This window comes from Cebidichthys violaceus, unplaced genomic scaffold (assembly GCF_023349555.1).
Source record: "Cebidichthys violaceus isolate CVI_PGR_0920_01 unplaced genomic scaffold, fCebVio1.0.p SCAF_2, whole genome shotgun sequence".
NCBI classification, from domain to species: Eukaryota; Metazoa; Chordata; class Actinopteri; order Perciformes; family Stichaeidae; genus Cebidichthys; species Cebidichthys violaceus.
Window position 1 is genome coordinate 18,281,749 of NW_027176372.1, and position 19,367 is coordinate 18,301,115.

The 19,367-nt window shown below is 43.0% G+C and overlaps 2 protein-coding genes across 2 annotated transcripts; one reads left to right on the plus strand and one right to left on the minus strand.

Annotated features, from left to right (window-relative positions):
- Nucleotides 1–823: 823 nt before the first annotated feature.
- Nucleotides 824–2,394, plus strand: map1lc3cl (microtubule-associated protein 1 light chain 3 gamma, like). Its single transcript, XM_068715495.1, has 4 exons — nt 824–972; nt 1,055–1,110; nt 1,218–1,324; nt 1,587–2,394. The coding sequence occupies exons 1-4, from the start codon at nt 915–917 to the stop codon at nt 1,774–1,776; spliced, it is 411 nt and encodes a 136-aa protein (XP_068571596.1). The 5' UTR covers nt 824–914; the 3' UTR covers nt 1,777–2,394.
- Nucleotides 2,395–5,020: 2,626 nt separating this feature from the next.
- ehd1a (EH-domain containing 1a) lies at nt 5,021–18,408 on the minus strand. The gene is made up of 6 exons (XM_068714932.1): nt 17,663–18,408; nt 12,702–12,799; nt 8,266–8,507; nt 7,555–7,725; nt 6,522–6,686; nt 5,021–6,142 (listed from the first exon to the last, which is right to left on the minus strand). The coding sequence occupies exons 1-6, from the start codon at nt 18,049–18,051 to the stop codon at nt 5,609–5,611; spliced, it is 1,599 nt and encodes a 532-aa protein (XP_068571033.1). The 5' UTR covers nt 18,052–18,408; the 3' UTR covers nt 5,021–5,608.
- Between the last annotated feature and the right edge of the window lie 959 nt (nt 18,409–19,367).

A 19,367-nucleotide genomic window follows, 5' to 3' on the forward strand; every position in this document is an offset into this window, starting at 1 on the left:
TTGTTGATTATATTTAGTATTATTAATCTGAGCCTGCAAAGTAACTAAAGTTACCAAATTAATGTAGTTGAGTGGAAAGTACAATATTTCCCTCTGAAATGTAGTGGAGTAGTATAAAGTGGACGACAATGGAAATACTGAATTAATAAGTTCTAAAAACTGCATAGTATAAGTATAAGTATATATTATGTTAGTTACTTTCCACCACCGCCCACTGATCAGACTTCAAGTTCTGCTTGGGAAGAAATAGAGAATAGTAAATGCGACAATGGGGAGTCAGTAAATAACAGTAGATCAGAAAAACAAGAACTGGGAGATATTTACGTCTTATCACAGTTTGGAGATTCTGCATCAGAACTGAAACCTCCACAATAACACTACAGTCAGTGTTACGATTGATTTTGATCATTCAGAGCGTAACTGTTATGCGGCCGGCATGGCCATCAGACAGTGAGGTCAAAGGTGAGAGCAATCTCATGATAAAAGTGGCACCAGGTTCCTCTGGGGTCACCGCGTGTCTGAATCATTAATGTCATGTGGTGTTTATGCTCCTCACATGTTGGGCTGTCCTCATTACGCTCCCTGCTTCATGTTTGTACCCCTCTGTGTGCCTGTGTACTTGACAGCAGCACCCAAAATCACCAGTAGATGTGAGAATGCCCAGTTAGATAACCAGCACATGTGAATCTACAGCCGCACACACTGCCCACCAGGACGAGGAGTGTGCCTTTGATTGTGTTTGTCACATTTCGACTCCTCCCTGCCCCGTCCTCTATAAAACACCAGTGGTCTCAGCAGCATAGTGGGGTTTGCTGACTTCCACCCGAGGGGACTTTACTGTCAGCCCGGGCAAGACCACCGCACCGCCTCCATCACCGCTGGTCTCTGCAAACCGCCCTAAGCAACAAACAAACATGGCTCCTTATGAGAAATCCATGGAGATGATGCCCTTCAAGCAAAGGAAATGCCTCGGTAAGTCACATTTGTTACTTGCTTTTGAACGTTGAACTCTGTATGGATGCTGCATAAAACACTCTACTCTGGTTCTTTTTAGAAACAAGAAAAGATGAAGTGTGCACCATTAGGACTAAATTCCCCAACAAACTGCCTGTAAGTTGATTTTCCATATAAACATAATGCATTTAATCGTCAGTTTCACACTTTAAATTGCATGTGATGCCACCACCAGCTGACCACAGATATGTGTTTGTGTTCAGGTTATAGTTGAACGTTACATCCGTGAAAAGACTCTCCCCTTGTTGGACAAAACAAAGTTCCTGGTTCCCTTCGAGCTCACCTTGGGTCAGTTCCTCTGTCTGCTCAGGTAAATGATTTATGACTCTGTGTGCTTGTGGAACCAGCAGAGTTTCTCAAGGCTCCCACTCACTTCTCAACCAACATGTTTTTGAGTTTTCTAGCCTTTTTTCGCCTCAATCCAACCCTCCCTTCTCTCCACTTTCTCCCCCAAGCTGTCAGATTTGCCATTGTTCTCTGCGTGCCTCCCTCATACGCTCTCCTCCTTTGTCCTAAAAATATGTTGTTTCCCATCCTTCGTCCACCTCCAACTGCCTCTCTATTTCTTTCAGGAATAAGATTTCATTGGAATCCACCCAGGCTCTGTTCCTCCTGGTGGCAGAGAAGAGCATGTCCTGCATGTCCTCCAGCATGGGGGAGGTTTATTCCCACCACAGCGACACCGACGGCTTCCTCTACATCACCTACGCCTCGCAGGAGATGTTCGGAGCGCCTCAACCAGCAGCCAGGCCGCACTGCTGAGCCTGAAGTAGATAAAATGAACTGAACCAACGGAAATGACAACAAGCAAACAAACTGGAAGAGAAAAAAAAAAAACGAAGCAGCCACAAACTGCATTTCAGCCTACCTCATAAAACTTTCTGGACTTTCAATAACAGCAAATCTCTATTTCTGCATGCTCAAACCTGGCTCGAACCAGACTGGAGTGGACAAGACTCACCCTGATAATTTGTTGTAGACAGATTGATTGTTTGATTGGCAAGTCAATACAGACACAACAGTTGTAATCATTCTCTTGTGATGTTTTTTTGTCTGTTTTATGTCTTTACTGGGTAAAAAATGTAAATATTTGCTCTATAAATACATCAGAAACATTGAGCTTGAATGCAAAGAAACCTGTTGTAGCATTGCTGTTAATGCCAGTTCAGTGTAAAACCACCACCACCCTCTCCACTCTACACAAACAGGGTCAATGTCTTGCTGGTAATCAGACTCCTTTTCGGCACTTATCTCCCCTTCCTCCTCTCCTTTCGTTGATTGCCTCTTCATCCTCGTCTTCCCTTAAAAATGTGAAACTGTGCTGCGGAATCTTGAGGCACTCGTTGAAAACATGGATGTCAATTGAATTGCTGCTCTGTATTCAGCTGTCAGCATTGCAAGAAAATAAATCCTTGTCCTTTCAATTTACTGACTCTGTGTGATATTTATGTTTACTTTAAAAAAGGTATTGTGTTCAAAGTTTATGTGCTGCTTTAGAAAGACAGAAATGTCAACTTTTCAGGTTTTTAGTTTGAACTCCAGATGTTTGTAGTTCATTGCACAGAGTTTGAATGGTTTACAAATGCTGTCAAACCACAGAGACAACTTAATCATTCTTCTTAAATGAAAGCATCAAAAATGGACATTGTTTCATAAGGCTTTATAAGGTTAAACTCGTACTCAGATTGTACTGTACACACACATGCAGGTGCGTCATTCCTCACCTGCCTCTGAGAAGCAGCACTCCCTCCACACGACTGTGTTGTATAAGCCCGACCCACTCAGCTATCTGCAGGGGTCAGTGTGTCAGAGGGCCGACGGGATTATTTTTAGAGGTAGAAGTCTCAAATGTGAGGGGAGGGGGTTAAGAGAAAGAGGCGGAGGGAGTGGCGGTAATACAAATGAAAAACAAAGACACTTAGGGAAAAGCTGCTCTCCATAAACATGTGGAAGAAAAGGAGGGGAAAAGAGGGGGAAAGAGATGGAGGGGAAGATAGCAGCGTCCTAACAGAGGACGACAGGAAAAAGGAAACAGTGTATAGGAGAGATATACAGTGGGGGAGTGGGACAGCTATCCAAACACACAGGGACGTACAGTCACTTCACACCACCGTGGGCATTCAAGCAGCTCTCTGTCAATATATTATCATACCAGAACAAGAGCAACCCCGAAGCTACTGCAAGCTGTGAATTATCTAATGCTGTCCGTGCTAATGCTCATCAAAGCCCACCGCGGTGGTTTTAGGTTTTACAAATAGCGACGGGTGAAAAGCAGAAGTGACCATTAGAATTATTTAGCACACAATTTATGGAAACCTTGAATTACGCTGTAAATATACATCATGTAGTCTCAAATATGATTTTACAATTAACTTAATTATAATTTTGACTGTACTTCAATGCATCAGTTTACTTTTTCTGTTTGTCTCAGTCAAGACGCCAAACCATAGATATTTCAACCACTTGTAAGTTTACGTTAACTACAGCAAGCCACAGGAATGCTGGAAAGGATATAACATTAGACAACAATTTAGTCTACAGTAACGAACACTTAGAAATTTGCAACATTTGACAGAAACCAAAAAATGTATTTCATGTATGTCATAAATAAGATGCTTCAGTCAGAGTCTCTTCTCTCTGATTTGCAAGAAAAGTCGGTTTCTAAAACAATTTATTCGGTTGGTATAGATATAATATAAATACATTTTTTAAAGATTTTTGATCTACTTTGTATCTGTTTTTTCATCTTTATTATGATATATTTATTGCTGATACTTGATAAATGTTATACATCTGATCACACCTCTATCATGACCCTTAACAACGCTCTTCATAGAAGTCTTTACATGTTTTGTAACCGTCCTAAAGGACACAACTATACATTGTGTTAGAATTGGCTCTAATATGAGTCTATCCAAACACAACACCTGTAATAACTTATCAAGACACAAGAGAGCGCCTCTGGACTTTGTCAAAATTAAGTAACAGCTGGAGAACATCATGCGTTTCTGATTCTGACTGATAATCCAGTGAGTCAGTGTGCAGATTTTCCCCCACGGAGGGCTGAGTGGGCTGATGAGGGAGAGACACATGACTATGAGTGCAACGTGAAAATGAAACATTACATTGTGCATTTTTAGAGGATTGGTGCTCTCGTCACAAAAATTGGAAAACCAGGGGATGTTTTGAAGTGGAGGCTAAAATATGTACAACAAGTTACAGATGTGGAAAAATGTAAACAAACAGTTAAAGAAATAGTGTGTTTATATAATTTTTGGCTTTGCATTAATAACATGGATGCTGCTCCCTAGAGTAACAAGGTTCCTTCATATCTACCATCAACCACTGATATACATTTCAGTTTCTTATACCTACATCTTATTTGAATTGTCCAAACATACCTCAGAGCAGATTCATACTGGCTAAAGTTATACAGTTGAGCAGGTTAACAAGTGGAACGTAAAGGGAAATTATAAGCAGCCAGTTTCATCTTTATTCAGACTCTCAATATGACTTTAATAAAGCCTCCGCTTCCTGTCTTTCCGTTTATGATTTGTGCTCATCTGCTTGAGCCTGGACTGAATTTCTAGCTCTCTAAATTGTTTCCATGTGTCCTGAAAAATTCTCCAGAGAAAGTCACAAGTGTCTGCCTCTGCCGCTGGTTTCAATATGCCCTCAAAAATATGCAGAGGCCACTTGTATCGTGGGCAAATGGCCTTATATGTCCTGTGGCGGTGCCGTTAATGTCTCTTTCTGTCCTACAGAGGGCAGTACACCACATTGGAACTATCAAAATGAGAGCGTTTCAAAATAAAACCCAGTGTGTAGATGACCTCTGGGTGACACAGTCCTTGTCATGACCCGAAATGACACATTAAAGCCACACAACCAGTCTTTTCCCCAATTTTAACCAGCTTCTCTTCCAGTGAGACTTTCTTCTGTGAGTCAGACATCTGATGAACTCCAATCAATGTTGTATATCAATACAAATCCACATTACCACGAGTCAGATGGTACAGTAATCCTTTTTATTTATCTGGCAAAATAATAAAAAGGGAAGCATTTGGAAAGAGTCAACGTTAACAGTCAGGAAATACAAAAATATAGATAAAACAATTATAACAGCTGTTTTGATTTATTTCCTCTTTCACTCTCCAAATGGAAAAAAAAATCTATATTTCTTTGGATCAACATATAATAATATGGACTGAATGCTTAGAAGACATCCCCACCATGCAAACTCCATCTACCCATCAGTTCATGACCTTTTCACGATCGTTGTCTTTTCATCAGTTTGCACCCCCCCACCCCCTCCCTCCCCCCAATTGATTTCTAACAGATACCTAAATACTATCCCCTAATGCACAAAGATGGACCTGCCCTCCCTCGCACCTCCCCCCGATCCCCTCCAGTCTCTCTCTGGTGAAACAGATCACAGCGATACCTCCTCGTGGTGTCAGGAAGGAAGCCTGGAGACTCTGATGGAGGACGATGCTGTTCATGCTTGTGGTTGGACTTTTCTCTGGAGAGTCCTGAACATGATGCAAAGCGTTGACATGGCTGGTCTCCGGGCCACCCCCTCCCGTCTCCTCCTCTAGTCCTCCACGGTTGTCTCGCGTTTGGACGGGGGGATCAGGTGTCTGGGGAGCTCGGCCGGCAGCTCGTGGCCCTCCAGCTTCACTTTGATCAGGTGGTTGGCCAGGGCGAACTCGTCGTCATCGAGGAGGCCATCTTTATCCACGTCCGCTAGCTTCCAGATCTTCCCCAGGACCGTGTTGGGCAGCTTGGACTTCAGCATCTCTTTCTTGGCTGCAGCGCCGGACACTTTGCCGTTGATGGGAGAGAGGGTATAGAAGATCTCATCGTATGTAGGCTTATCGCGACCCACCACCCACTCCAGCTCGTCGATGCCTTCGCTGGCACCCTCTCCATAGCCGTGACCAAAGGGTCCACTCATGGTTCCCTCAAACGCTCCACCCTTGACGGACTGGCTGGGCATGGCGGCCTCTTCCTGGCGCACCATGGCCATGAGACGGGCGATGTCGTTGGCCAGCATGTCCTCCACAGCCTCCAGCAGCTTGGGCTTCAGCACTGCGAACTTAGAGAAGTCCTGGCCGTTCAGTTGCTCCTGAAGGGATGGGGGGGTTGAGAGAAAACAGGAATTGGTGATAGAAATAGATCAGTCTTCAATGGCTACCAATGGGTGCAGCATACAAGAAGCAGGATTTCCTGACAAACCAGGAAAAATAAATCTCATCCCCGTCCTGGCCCATCCTGGAGAGCAAGGGCAGGAAAGAAGGGCAAAGATGTGAAGAGAGTAAAGGTTGGAAGGTCATTCTACTCTGAACCCTTAGCTTCTAACACACTATGTAGCACGGCAGACGTTTTTTCGTCAAATATGCAACTACTCGGTTATGTTTAGGAACAGACCGTGAAGCAGCCTGCCCTGAATCGTACATCACAGTCTGCTGTGTAGGAGGCTGGATTCATCTTTTTTTAAATCATACCTGCATCTTGGCCAAGTTGGGGAAATCTCCGGGTGAGATCTGGTGCTCCTTCTCAATCTTATGGTAGATCTCTGCCAGGTTGGCTATCAGCTCCTTCTTCTTGGAGTCCTTCCCAAACACACTCGGCATGTCTTTCTTCAGAGAGCTGATAATATAGGCCTGTACCTAGACACCATGAAGGAAATAGAACAGACATACTTTCAGGGATTATTGAAACCAATTAATGACCTGATTGAATAAACTGAGTTAACGGTCCCGTATGCAACTGTGATGTGGAAACTTGAAATGCACAGAAAACAAACACAGAGTGAAGAATGAAACATCTTGTGTCCAGCAGTTAAACTTTAAAATAATGATTTATAGATACTGGATGTTTCACTGGGGCAAAAGGAGTAGATGCAATTTTAAGAGTAAGTAGTTATCAAAATATTTAGTTGATCAAACCTTTTGTGGAAAAACCCTATCAGAGTATTTCATGCGTTTCTCGGGGGGGAGTTTAAAGTTGTGAATTTACAATATTACAACATGCATATAGACGTGTAGCAGAAGTAACAAATAATCCCTCTTCCCTTCTGGTTTATCAAAATGCTCAAATCATCAGACATCAGATTGCACTCACTTCTTCCTTTGGTTGGTTAAGAAACTAAACACTAACAAAGTTGCATAAGACAGAACTTGTTTTTGTGTAATCCTTTGTGTAAAATCTTGTGGCGCTGGAGGACAGAGGGCAGTGATGTGAGAATGATGTAGAACGAGATGCAACTTTTTAAATCAGGTGTTTTTTAGCCACTCTAGCAGCACGAAACTTGAGATGGCGATGTCTGTGTGTCGGTCCACCACATTGATTCTGACCTGAACTGTTGGATGAATTAAATCAGCCTTTAGCTAAAAGCACCGCTGTGGCTAACGGAGCCACTAGCATGGCTGTAAACGCTTTATGCGTATATCATATGTAACAGTACATTTTGTGCAATACGTACTAAAATAAAAATGATTAGATTTGGAACGCAGCCTTGGTCTCGTTAGTACTGACCTTGGCGAGGCGGGCTCGTTTGATGAGATCGTTGAGTTTGCGTAGAGCTGCGTTACGCGGCAACGACTGGATGTCCAAGAACAGGTCCTGCTCCTCTGCTTCAAACAACTTCCTGTTGTCTGGGATCAACAGGGGCTGAGCCCAGAACGACCCAATGTACACGCGTACCACCTGGAGAAAAGTTAACACAAGTCAACATCCATTAATCTGTTCAGTAGGTTACACTTAACTGCCCACACCCACACAAGAGGATGTGTGGTAATGCAATACAGGGCCGTGAGGTCGACAGTGAAGCAATTTTAAAAACTTACGTGTTCTCTGCTTCACATCTCGTAGAGAGGCTTCACAATACAACACACTCTCCAAGTCAATGAATAATTCTCAACATGATCCAAAGGTTTCTCTTGGATGGGTTTATGAATATGGCCCTGGATCAAACATTAACTCAACAGTAAAAATCATAAGACAAGCTGGGTCAGCTCATATCAGATAGCACCAGTTTTTTTTAACAATGACTGAGAATATTAGCTGGAACCATCTTAAAATACGTCACTTTTCATGTGACCTCTGTCCAGAGAAGCTAACAGCCAAATGTTCCCTCAATACATGAACATTTCAGTCCCAGATCCAAAAGAGATTGAAACCGTGTCCATTTTAAAATAAACCTGTGGATCACAAAAGCTAAAATGGAAAAATAAATGCTTTTTTTACCTCAGGCGTGTTGATGATTTTTCCTAAAGACCACATCAGCGCTCCGTAGACCCTCATCAGCTGCTGGGTGCTGATCTGGTCCGCCTTGTTCAGCACCACGCGCATCTTGTCCTCGTGGTTCTTCAGCGCTCGGATGACCTCGGAGAACTCGTCCGAGATGTCCAGCTTGTGAGCGTCGAACAGGAGGATGATGCGGTCTACGCGCTCTGCAAACCACTCCAGCACTGCGGCGAAGTCGTAACCTGGAGAGAGAGAAAGGAGAGGAGAGCGGCTGGTTAAAGACGGGATCTGCACAGACACCGGTGTGACACCTTATGACAACCACATTGACCCGTCACTGGCTTTGTGAGGTCGATTCACTGCAATTTTTTCCCACTCTGAACTGACTGACTGAAGGTCAGAATAACATTTTTTTTTTGTATGCATTTAGGCTGGAAACAACTATATGACATTAGTTTTCAAAAAAGAAACATGGCAGTACTGTAACACATGGTGAGTGAGGAACGGTAGTATTTGGATTTAGCGTGCTGTATCATGTCAACTACTCTTTTTTCTTTGTTGCCTAAAATATTTGGCTGTTATTTTGAGTAGTAGAAGTTTTGTTTTTTTTAAGATTCTTAAATGGATTTTTTTTACTGTGTCCAAGACAAAAACTTGCAAACAAACCGACCATTCTGAAGAAATGCAAGAGTTGAACCTGACAAAGAGCTCAATCGGTCAATAAATTGTGTGTTGGCGTATGTGGAATTGTGGGTTTCACGTTCATATTCCAAGTCATGTTGATCCACCAATGTTTAGATAAGAGCTTTTTCTCCCTGGTTACCTATTAACTAGCTTCACTGAGACAGCAGGAGAGGCTTTTGAAGGTAAAGACGGTTTGAAGTCCATTTGGAAAATCTCACTTTTCAATCTACAACATGTATTAGCAAAGAAATGACCTCTCATTATTAGGGACAGTTTTCAGCAATGCGCCTTCTAAGAAACAAGCTTAATAGTAATGAAAGAAAAGAAAAATTAAGCAAGAGCGGAAACATTTGAGATAGACAGGAAGTTCAAGAGTTAAAATAAAATATTATGCAGTGTCAGTGATGTCGATAACCTGAGCTGGAGTACAGAAACTCAACATACTATTCACTTCCTCTGGTTATCTGAGAAACAAAGGGGAATAAGTCAAATGACATAAAACGGGCCTTTTTAACTGAGCTTTCCTTTTGGTATAGAGAGTGAAGGAGGGAGTGAGGAGGAGAGAATTATGGTTCTGATTAGCGTCCGTGTGTCATCTGATCAGAGAAGAATGCAGTTGCTCTAAAAGCTCATCTCGGCTGTCGCACAATCAGCGGTAGATCTGCTGCACATGCATTCCAACATAGCTGGCCTTTGTCTGTGTCTGAGCACGTGTATACAAAAGAGAGACAGCGATACAGTAGATGGATAAAATGAGACATGATATGAGGAGATAGAAAGAGGCGAGAGAGAGACTGGGGGGGGGGGGGGGGGGGGAGTAAAAGTGAAAGTAAAAGACATTAATGCAATAAGAGATGGACATAGAGGAGGGACGCAGGAAAACCCCTTCAACAACAAGTTTGTGCCCGTTTGTGCGCATGACGACATGTGAAAGCAGAGGGGGATAAAAAAGGGGAATATTTAAAAGTCCAAGATCCCTGTGGGAGCCCGCTGAGGACATTTGCTCATTCTCTGAAGTCTGTTTTTAACACATGGGTCAGGGAATCAGACAGAGAGACAGCTGGTCAAGCTTAGACGTACTTATAGCACATAGCATCGACAACTGCTGCGCCTTTACCATGTGTGTAGACATACAGGGACACACCCATGCACTCTGACAAATCTGCACTCACAATCATGTGTCAATCATTGACAGAGAGAGCAGAGAAGTGGAAACATCGGGCTATAGTCTAAAATCTGATCATATTAAAAAATTTTACTCAAATCTCCATGATAATTTGATAAATAGTTTGGAATTTCGGGGGAAAAACGTATTCACTGTCTTGCTGAGAGTCGAGACGGTTGATACCAGTCATGTCTTCACAGCAAATATGAAGCTACAGTTAGCTAGTTAGCTTAGCGCTGCAGTAAGAGTGGAGATTGGGGGGAAACAGCTGGTCTTGCTCTGTCCAGAGGCAAAAAGAATCCACCCAAAATCCAAAAGTAATCTCAATTTCCCAGAGCACAAACGGAGATGACTTCACATTGCTTTTTTTGTTTTTTTGACCAAGAGTCTGAAACTCAAAGATCTTCAGTTTAGAGCAAACTGTCTCTGGCAGTAGCTTCATATCTAGTGTGTACAGACATGAGAGTGTTATTCATCTTGTGATCAAACTCTGAGCCAGAAGGTGAATACAGGTGTTTCTCAAAAAGTCAAACTACTCCTTAAAACAAAAGGTCCAGGGATACGTTGTGGCCACAAGTTCTAAAAGTATCAACTGAGCTTCTGAGAAATCTTTTTTTTCTTCGGTCAGCTGAACATGCTGAATGCTGTTAAACGTGTCAGTATCCATGTCATCAGCAACGATTATGGGAAAGACGCCAACAAGTTCTGCAAAATCAGTTTCGTAATAGTTTTTGGCACTTTGTCGTTCACTGAGGAACAAGCTCTGAACTCCACTTACATGCTCACCTCATCAAAAAATGAATCCATAATAAAAGTATTATGCAATCACAAATTCATTGTGTCTGAATATAAAGCTGGCTGTACGCACACGCACGCACACACACACACACACACACACACACACACACACACACACACACACTCTTCAGTGTTTATATGATACAGTGAGTACAGTATGTGTTGGTAGTACAGTATTGTATCTGTGTTTATGTAGAAACAGTTACGAGGATAACGTGTGTGTGTGTGTGTGTGTGTGTGTGTGTGTGTGTGTGTGTGTGTGTGTGTGTGTCTTCCTGTTCCGTTCTCCAGAGTATAAGTATGTATGTATAGAAAACACAACTGAGGTATGAGGTCTCCGATTTCGTCTGTCCTCTTTTTGGACAGAGTCCCCTCGACCTCGTCTTTTCATTCATGCAGACTCTTTTTTCAGTTTCTTATCAGCACTAATTTATGCTCGTATGTTTACAGTCGCATGTTTGGCCTCTACACTGCTTTGCCAACAATCCGTACTCTTCCTGTCTCTCATCTGCTTCTCATTATCGGTCCATCCGTCAACTACTTTCTCTATTAAGTGATTCATCGTTTCGTCTAAGAAATGTCAGAAAACAGTAAAAAACTAAATGCCCATAATAATGTCCTTCAGACCAAATGAATGTCATCACATCGCTTGTTTTAGAGATACTTAATATTTAAAGATATTAAATTAATAGAAGCTATAACCAAAGAATGTTTGGCGCTTGAAAATAACTTAATTGATGAATAAATTAAGTAAATAGTTGCAGATAATTTTTTTGTTTAACGTCTTAATATCGTTTCTCCTTTCCTTCTTTCGGTGTCCCGTGGGAAATACAACTCAATAATGAAAAGCAGATTCTCTGACTGTGCGGTGGTGGTGGTTGTGGGGGGGGCAGTCTTGGGAAACTCTCCACTATGTTTGCCATTTGACTCCACATCCTTTCCCTCAATTACACAAAAACTCTTGTATGTAGGCTTCCTCTTAAAAGGGGCTCAAATCAGGTAGAAAAAGCAGAAGCTGTGTGTTCGGCTGTACTGTTATCGTCTGTCAGTTCTCAGTTCTGTCGGATCATCAAAAGTAAAAGTAAAAACTGTGTACGTAGCAATTCTGAAGACACCCTGTAGGTCACGGAACTGTTGGAGCACGTGGACACGTGAATACAAGTATTAATTGATTTATGTCCAGAGCGCACAGGGAAATGACTCGGATGTAAAGTGATAAATGATACAACACAGGACAAATAGAGAGGGCCCACAGCTATAGAAGAGGAAATGTTGTTTGATTATTGACGCTCATTCTATTCGTTATATATAAACCTGGCTACAGCCGATCTGAAAAACAGAGAGAAGAACTAAAGTGAGGGAAGGATGTGAAAGTGGACTGTGCTGCAGAGAACCACAGGTACAGAGACAGGAAGTGAACTTCAAAGTGCTCTGTGCCCTCTGCTTGCTACAGCCAGGCTGTTTTACATGAGGATTTGACCAGAGGGTGTTTAGAGTTAAATACAGGTCTAACAGCACTAAAAGCTAGACGGCTACAGTTGACTTTGTAGAGCGCATGCCAAACAAGAATACCAGAGCGAGACTTAGGGGAAAGGAAGAGTGTGTGTGTTGTTAAAGAGCGTTTCCTTTTCATATCTGAACGGGTGACTTCCTGTGGGTTCATTTTGCATGTATGTCACGACAGTATTTCGGAGGTTTTGAACAGAGAGGGTGTGGCTCCATTAGACAATGATAGTACGAATGACTAAAGGTGAGTGAGAGAGAGTGGGTAAAGTGTGAGTGTGCAGACCTCTGCTTATCCTCTGCTTCTCCCCAGACAGAATTCCAGGAGTATCGATGATACTGATGCTCTCCAGGACGGGGTTAGGCATCTGGGCACACATGAACCTGCCAAGAAGGACACAGAGGGGAGAAAAAGAAAGTAAGAGAGAGAGAGAGAGAGAGAGAGAGAGAGAGAGAGAGAGAGAGAGAGAGAGAGAGAGAGAGAGAAAACAGTTGAGTGAGAGTGTTTATACATAAGCTTGGCATTAAACAGACATTATTCTGGAGCTTTTCAGTCACAACCTTCTTGCTCTCTGGCACTAACGTTAGTGGGATATACCCTTGGCTGGAAAGTCACGCAGCTAGAACACAGTAGCAGTTGGTGGACAGGAAAGGTTTGGGTTCAGGGTGCTGCCACCAGTCCTTCAAGTTGTCCACATGCACGCCTAATATAAAAAGCAAAAAATTATGCAAAGGAACCAGATTCTTTCCACACAGCAAATTAGATGCCTGCTGTTTAACTTAACCTTGACAGTAGGGCTGCAACTAACAATAAATATAGTTATTGATTCATCTCCCTACAGATTGTAACACTAATAATGAATCATTTGATCTGTAAAATGTCATAAAATAGTGAAAGATTTCCTAAAGTTCAGGAGGACGTCTTCAACTTGCTTGCTTTGTCCGAACCAAGAGTCTAAGATATTCAGTTTGTAACATAAGACAAAGTAAAGCAACAAATCCTTAGAATAAAAAACTGGAACCACTGAACAATTGGCAATTATTTGAATTTATTAAATGATTAATAGATTCAACTCTAGTTGACTCTCTGGATCTTTTTTGTTTGTTTGTAGAAAAACAGTGACTACATGATTCAAATGTTCCAAACAGTGGGGGTGTGGCCTGCTTGTAGGAGGTAACCATTGATGTAGGAATGTTAGGGAAACACTGGTACAATACATCATAGGTTATGAATACTCATTCACAACATCAGTCACTACACAATGGTCTCCTTTAGGCTGACACACTGGAGTTTAAACTTTAAAAGGGGAGCGTTGCTGTCCAACAGAAATCGAGCCAAGGCACACACACACAAACACACACACACACACACACACACACACACACACACACACACACACACACACACACACATAAACACAGACAGATACACACACATACACACACACACACACACACACACTATAAAGTGTGAGAGGAAGAGTGGTTTTGCATAAACCCATGGAGTCCCACTCAGGACAAAGAAAGTGATTGTTAAGACACCAAACAGCTCCCAGTGCTTCTTCTCGCTCTGCTGCTCTTTCACTCAATCTGAACCAATACTCACAACATGAGCTCAGAGGCACCGGGTCATAAGACCGGGAGAACCATGCTTTTACATTCCTGCTGCAACCACACCGAGGGCAGACACACACAGACGCACACACACACACACACACACACACACACACACACACACACACACACACACACACACACACACACACACCACAAACCCTAACAGAGATCCCATACCACACGTAGGGAGGAAAAAGGAAAATCCAAGGACAATGAACAAAGTCAAAGAAATATGAGAGACGGGCTTCACGCATAGAGATCCTATGTGAACTATTACATTACAATAGCAGAGACTGCCAAAGATAACAAACATGCAGGCTTTTCCATTGCCTCTCATAGCTGATGGCGTATGATATCCAGTTGGAATTTTGGCTTTTCCATTTAACTATCCATCCCGACATTTTCCAGACAGAGCTACTAGGAAAAAAATGTGCGATGAACTCTGAGCTGGAATTCTCAGAAACAGAGGACCCTACCAGGCACGGGGGGGGGGGGGGGGGGCCTTGAACTAGCCGAGATCCTTCGCTGTTCAATTATGTCTCGTGAAAGTGAGAAACCCATCTTCTCCGTGAGGCATGAAGGCCTGGGGTTCACACTCCGCATCAGACCGCTCATGTGATCGGGGGGTCTGGCTCCCGGCTTATGAAAGAGGGTCTTCCTCTCTCGCCCCACCTCCTGACCACTGACCTTCACTCACATGGCAACCTCCACTTCCCGTAGAGAAGAGGAAACAGGGCGGCTGCCGCTAGCACTTGTAGATGTGGACGTGAAGTTTACAATCGTGTCACTTTATCATTTTTGCTTCCTCTAAAATCTTGTGCGTCTTGTGTGTGTGTGTGAATAAATTATTTATAGAGCATATATATATCCTCATGTGTATTTGTGTTTGTTATGTGCTCCATAAGGCTGTGTGTGGGTCAAACCCCTATCTGAGTAAAAGTGCAGAGTCAGTGTCCTGGAATAAAAGGCCATGCGCAGGACAGGACGGAGCGGGACGGTGTAGGCCAGGGTGGGCCAGTGCGGAACATAAACTTTGCTGACTCGGTTTTACTGACTAATGGCTTACAGAGAGAACAAACAACCCGAGGCCCTTTTGACTGCAGCGACATGTTAACTAAAAAGGAACCTAAAGCTTTAAAATATGCAGGTTTATCCGGAGTTCATTTTACAGAAACATTTAGGATTTAGTACAAATCAGTGCACATGCAAAGGGGAGCACACCAGCCACTAGCTTTTTGGTTGCTAAATCCCAGAACAAAATGTAGGGTGGATCACATGACTGATTTTTGTTTACTCTCTTCATAAATACCTGATTATATTGAGGGGTAAGTCCTGTCTAAGGCAGGTAGTTAAAGGCTAATCTGCAGGTTGGATGACTGTGGTTAAAGAGCTACACTGGGAGCTGCCATCCCGCTGAGCAAGGCTCCTCTGACGCGACGCTTTCTCCTCCACCTCGAATCAGGTCAATTAACACAATCTGATCCTCGATATCTATATCTATCTACTTCTATGAATAACACACATTCAGTCAGCCAGCTCGCTGAAGGCCAATCCAAATACATTTGGCCTCCTCAAAGGGAAAGTGGAAAACTGGCAGAGTCAGAGCCCAAAGCAGCCGAGTTCCAAATGTTTCACTGGATCTGGTTCTTGACAGACTTCTTTTTTTTTTTCCCCCCAAACTGTAAGTCTGATCTGGGCTGGGTGCCATTACAACTGATTAATTATGCATTAGGCCAACACTGACACCGAGCTGTTCTAACAGGTCCTACACCTGCTGTTGTCATACAAACATTATGTTATGTGGAATCATGTGAGCTTTCCCCAAACCAATGGAGGCCACTCAAGCCTGAACACTGAAGAGGGCCACGAGTCCCATGATACCGCAGGAGTCCGTCCAACAGTTTGCTGCAATAGTCAATAGTCTTTGTTTATACACAATCTTATCTGGTTTCCCCTCAAGTCTGTAATAAACTCCAAAAAGGGTGAATCGTGGCCCGGGAGGTCCCACACTTTTGAAATGTTATCTGAAATGCATGACTTTGACTGATGCCGTTTAGCAGCAGTTTGCACCGATGCACGATAAAGCAAACACTCCACACAATTGACGGAAGGAATCTGCAACCTCTGCCATCAATGTATTAATGTGTCTGAATGAGTGAATGTTGACATGTAGTGTACAGAAGACTAGAAAGGCGCTATGTAAATGCGAGTTAATTTACCATTTACCAGCTCAACAGATAATAGGATATGGGCCTAACTGGGGGAAGTGTCAACTTGAGAGTTTGTTAGTCATTTGTTTATTTGTTTTGTCCATCTGTTTGGCTTTATTCCTGTGCAGGGTGACACCACCACACTGAGAAGAGAGGGGATATACCCACATCCTCTACAGGAAGTGACACCATCAGCAATTGGATGTCAGCCATCTGATGTCATCACACAAATACCCCCCCCCCCCACAATAGATTGGATTAAGATGTTTTCACCGGACATCGTAACACTGGCTCTGACTCACAGTACACTGCTTGTGTGGCCTCACCTAGCACTATTCGTGCGTTTCACTTTCTCTTCTGCTTTTATTTTGCCATTTCAAAATTTCTGCCATTTCATCTTGTACTCATTAGTTGAAAGAACAACCTGTTCAATACTTCATGCGAGTCATCTAGAGTTTTGACATCAGGCCTAAGTGATTCATAAAAGTTTGGGAAGTGCTCCGGAGGTTTCCTCAGAACCTCCGGATCATCGGGCACGTGGATCAAACTCCAAAGAGCTGAATGTCTGAATGACTCAGTGAAACACCTGCTGACTCAATGAAACAGAAGGTAGTGATACTATCTCATAAGGGCCGACACACTGGCAGTTAATAAGGGAGTTGGCTCGTCGGCTTCTACTGATGAGGTAACACTTATATGACCAAAGGGGATCGAAACTTTTAGCACCTACATCTGAGGGCAGGACAGGGTCATCTCATTGCCTGGCAACACTTACAACTGTTTTCTATGTTCAAGGGGCCACGCTTCGGGACGCAAAGATCCGTCACCAGCGTCTCTGTCTCAGGTGCTTTTTTTAGTAAGAAGCTGCCTGAAGAAGGGCAAGGAAGGTGCAATGTCAAACTGGCAGGGTTTGATCCAAAAGTGAAAGGACTTCAGGTGTTGGAAAGCACCTTCCTGTCTATTTGCTTTGCAATACACAGAGTGGCACTTCCAGTAACTATTGACACTAAACAACCGCATTTTTCTCAGGATGATGAAAGGGGAGAACTCTCTCTCTCTCTCTCTCTCTCTCTCTCTCTCTCTCTCTCTCTCTCTCTCTCTCTCTCTCTCTCACACGGTTTCCCAGAGCCTGCTGCTGGGAACATTGTGCAACAGAATACTGTGCGTTTACCTGTGCGGTGGTAACATGTAAGGACATGTAAGGAGGGCATTTAAATGATGGGTGACGTGCTGTTTTGACATGGTTCTTAAAACACACAGCTGACATTGAAATTACATATCCATTACAATCACACCTTAATACATAACTCCAGGGCTCTAACTTGCTCAGGTTCTATAATCCTGGTTGTATTAATTAATACATTCTCCACATTGCTCGGTGTAAGCTCTTTACTGCGGCTCTGGCTCTAACATTTATTACCTGTTAAGAAACGCGTTGCCAAAGGCGTTGAGTTTGCGGAAGGGCTTCTTGGGGTCGACCACCAGAGCGTTTCCCGGTATCACCCCGTCCTGGTCGCCGTGCATCACCGCGATGAAAGAGTCCGTCGTGGGCTCGGGGCCAATCCGCATACCGGGGAAGTCCTGCTCCATGAGGTGCCGGATGAACGTGGTCTTCCCGGTGGAGTACTGACCCACCAGGAGCACCATGGGTTTGTTGTCGAAGTCGGCATCTTCGAGCGCAGGAGAGTGGAAGTCGTGGAATCGATACGTGTCCTCCAGAGGGAACAGTTTGGTCCGGTAGAGCCGCCGTAGACCCTCCGACACGTTCTGGAACAGCTCGGGGTCCTTCTTCAAGTTCTTTCTGAACATGATTAATTATTTCTGCCCTTTAGTTGACACGACTGTGTCAGTCTCCCGTTGAATAAGTATGTGGTTACGCGGTGTGGAACTCTCACACCGTCAAAAAGAGTAGCTGCCTGCTGGAATGAAGCGAAGGCTGGGCGAGGTCTGTGGAAGTTTTTTTGTCCCCACCCTCCTGTGTGCTAGCTAGCCACACACTGCGAGTCAAGTCATTTAGGGAGGACCCGTATTCAGCTGACGTAAGACAGGCAACTACACGCTACTATAAACATGTAGCTCTAGGACGCCAGATATCGTCTAATACTACAGAACTGTGACTGCTAACTCGTTTAGCAACCGGCCCCGGCTGTCAGATAGTGAACCCCTCTGAAGAAGGCTGGTACGCAGATACCGGAAATACACGTATTTCACAATAAGAGCGTCAACGACGCCAGACAATCCAGTGTCCAATAACGTGAGTTCATGCATCACCGATACATTGTGAAAGGTTGTGAACCTTCCACAATGTATCGGTTTTATCTTTTTTTTTTCCCAATATTCCCTCACATCATTCCTCACATCAAAAGGCTCACAATGATACAGTTTTTTTCACTTTTGAAGTTTTTGCCTTCAGCTGCAGAAAGGTTTATAGTCTCAATTGTTTTGTCTGTTTTGGGTATCAACAGACTCAGCCACATGAATTGACTTACTATAGTAGGAAAAGTAATTATGTATACATGCTCTCACTAATACTTTTTTCCACTCTGAAATAAAAAGGATAATTGTATTCCTCTCTTTGTTATTATTATTATTACAATAATACACATTTATATTCACATCGCAAAATTCATGCATACAATGCTGCACTTAATTCTTAACATTAAATATGATGCCATTGTTTCAGTATGACAGTGTTTCATATGTTAAGTGTGTATCTGATACACTGTGTCTTGACCTACAGCCCATGGACACTCAAATGAAAGTATTCAGTCGTCCAAATCATTGAAACTTCTAGTAGCTTTTTCGTTAACCTTGAACAAAGAAATGTTGGTTTTATATTCATATGTAGTTTGGGCTATACTTTCAAATGGTAATATCTAATTGCTCTCAGATGTAGTCACAATGATATCCACATTTATTTTCAGTTTTCTTTCTTAGGCTGAGTAATGTGTATTTTCTAATATTTTCAGTTTTGTGTCCCAAAAGATTTTTCGTCAGACTTTGATCTGTTCATTTGTGTTGCAGGCATCCGTTGAATAAAGCTCTATAATTGACCAGTTATAACAGCAGTAATTCATTCAAATCACAACCAAATATTCCTTTCATCATTTCACTGTTAACACTAA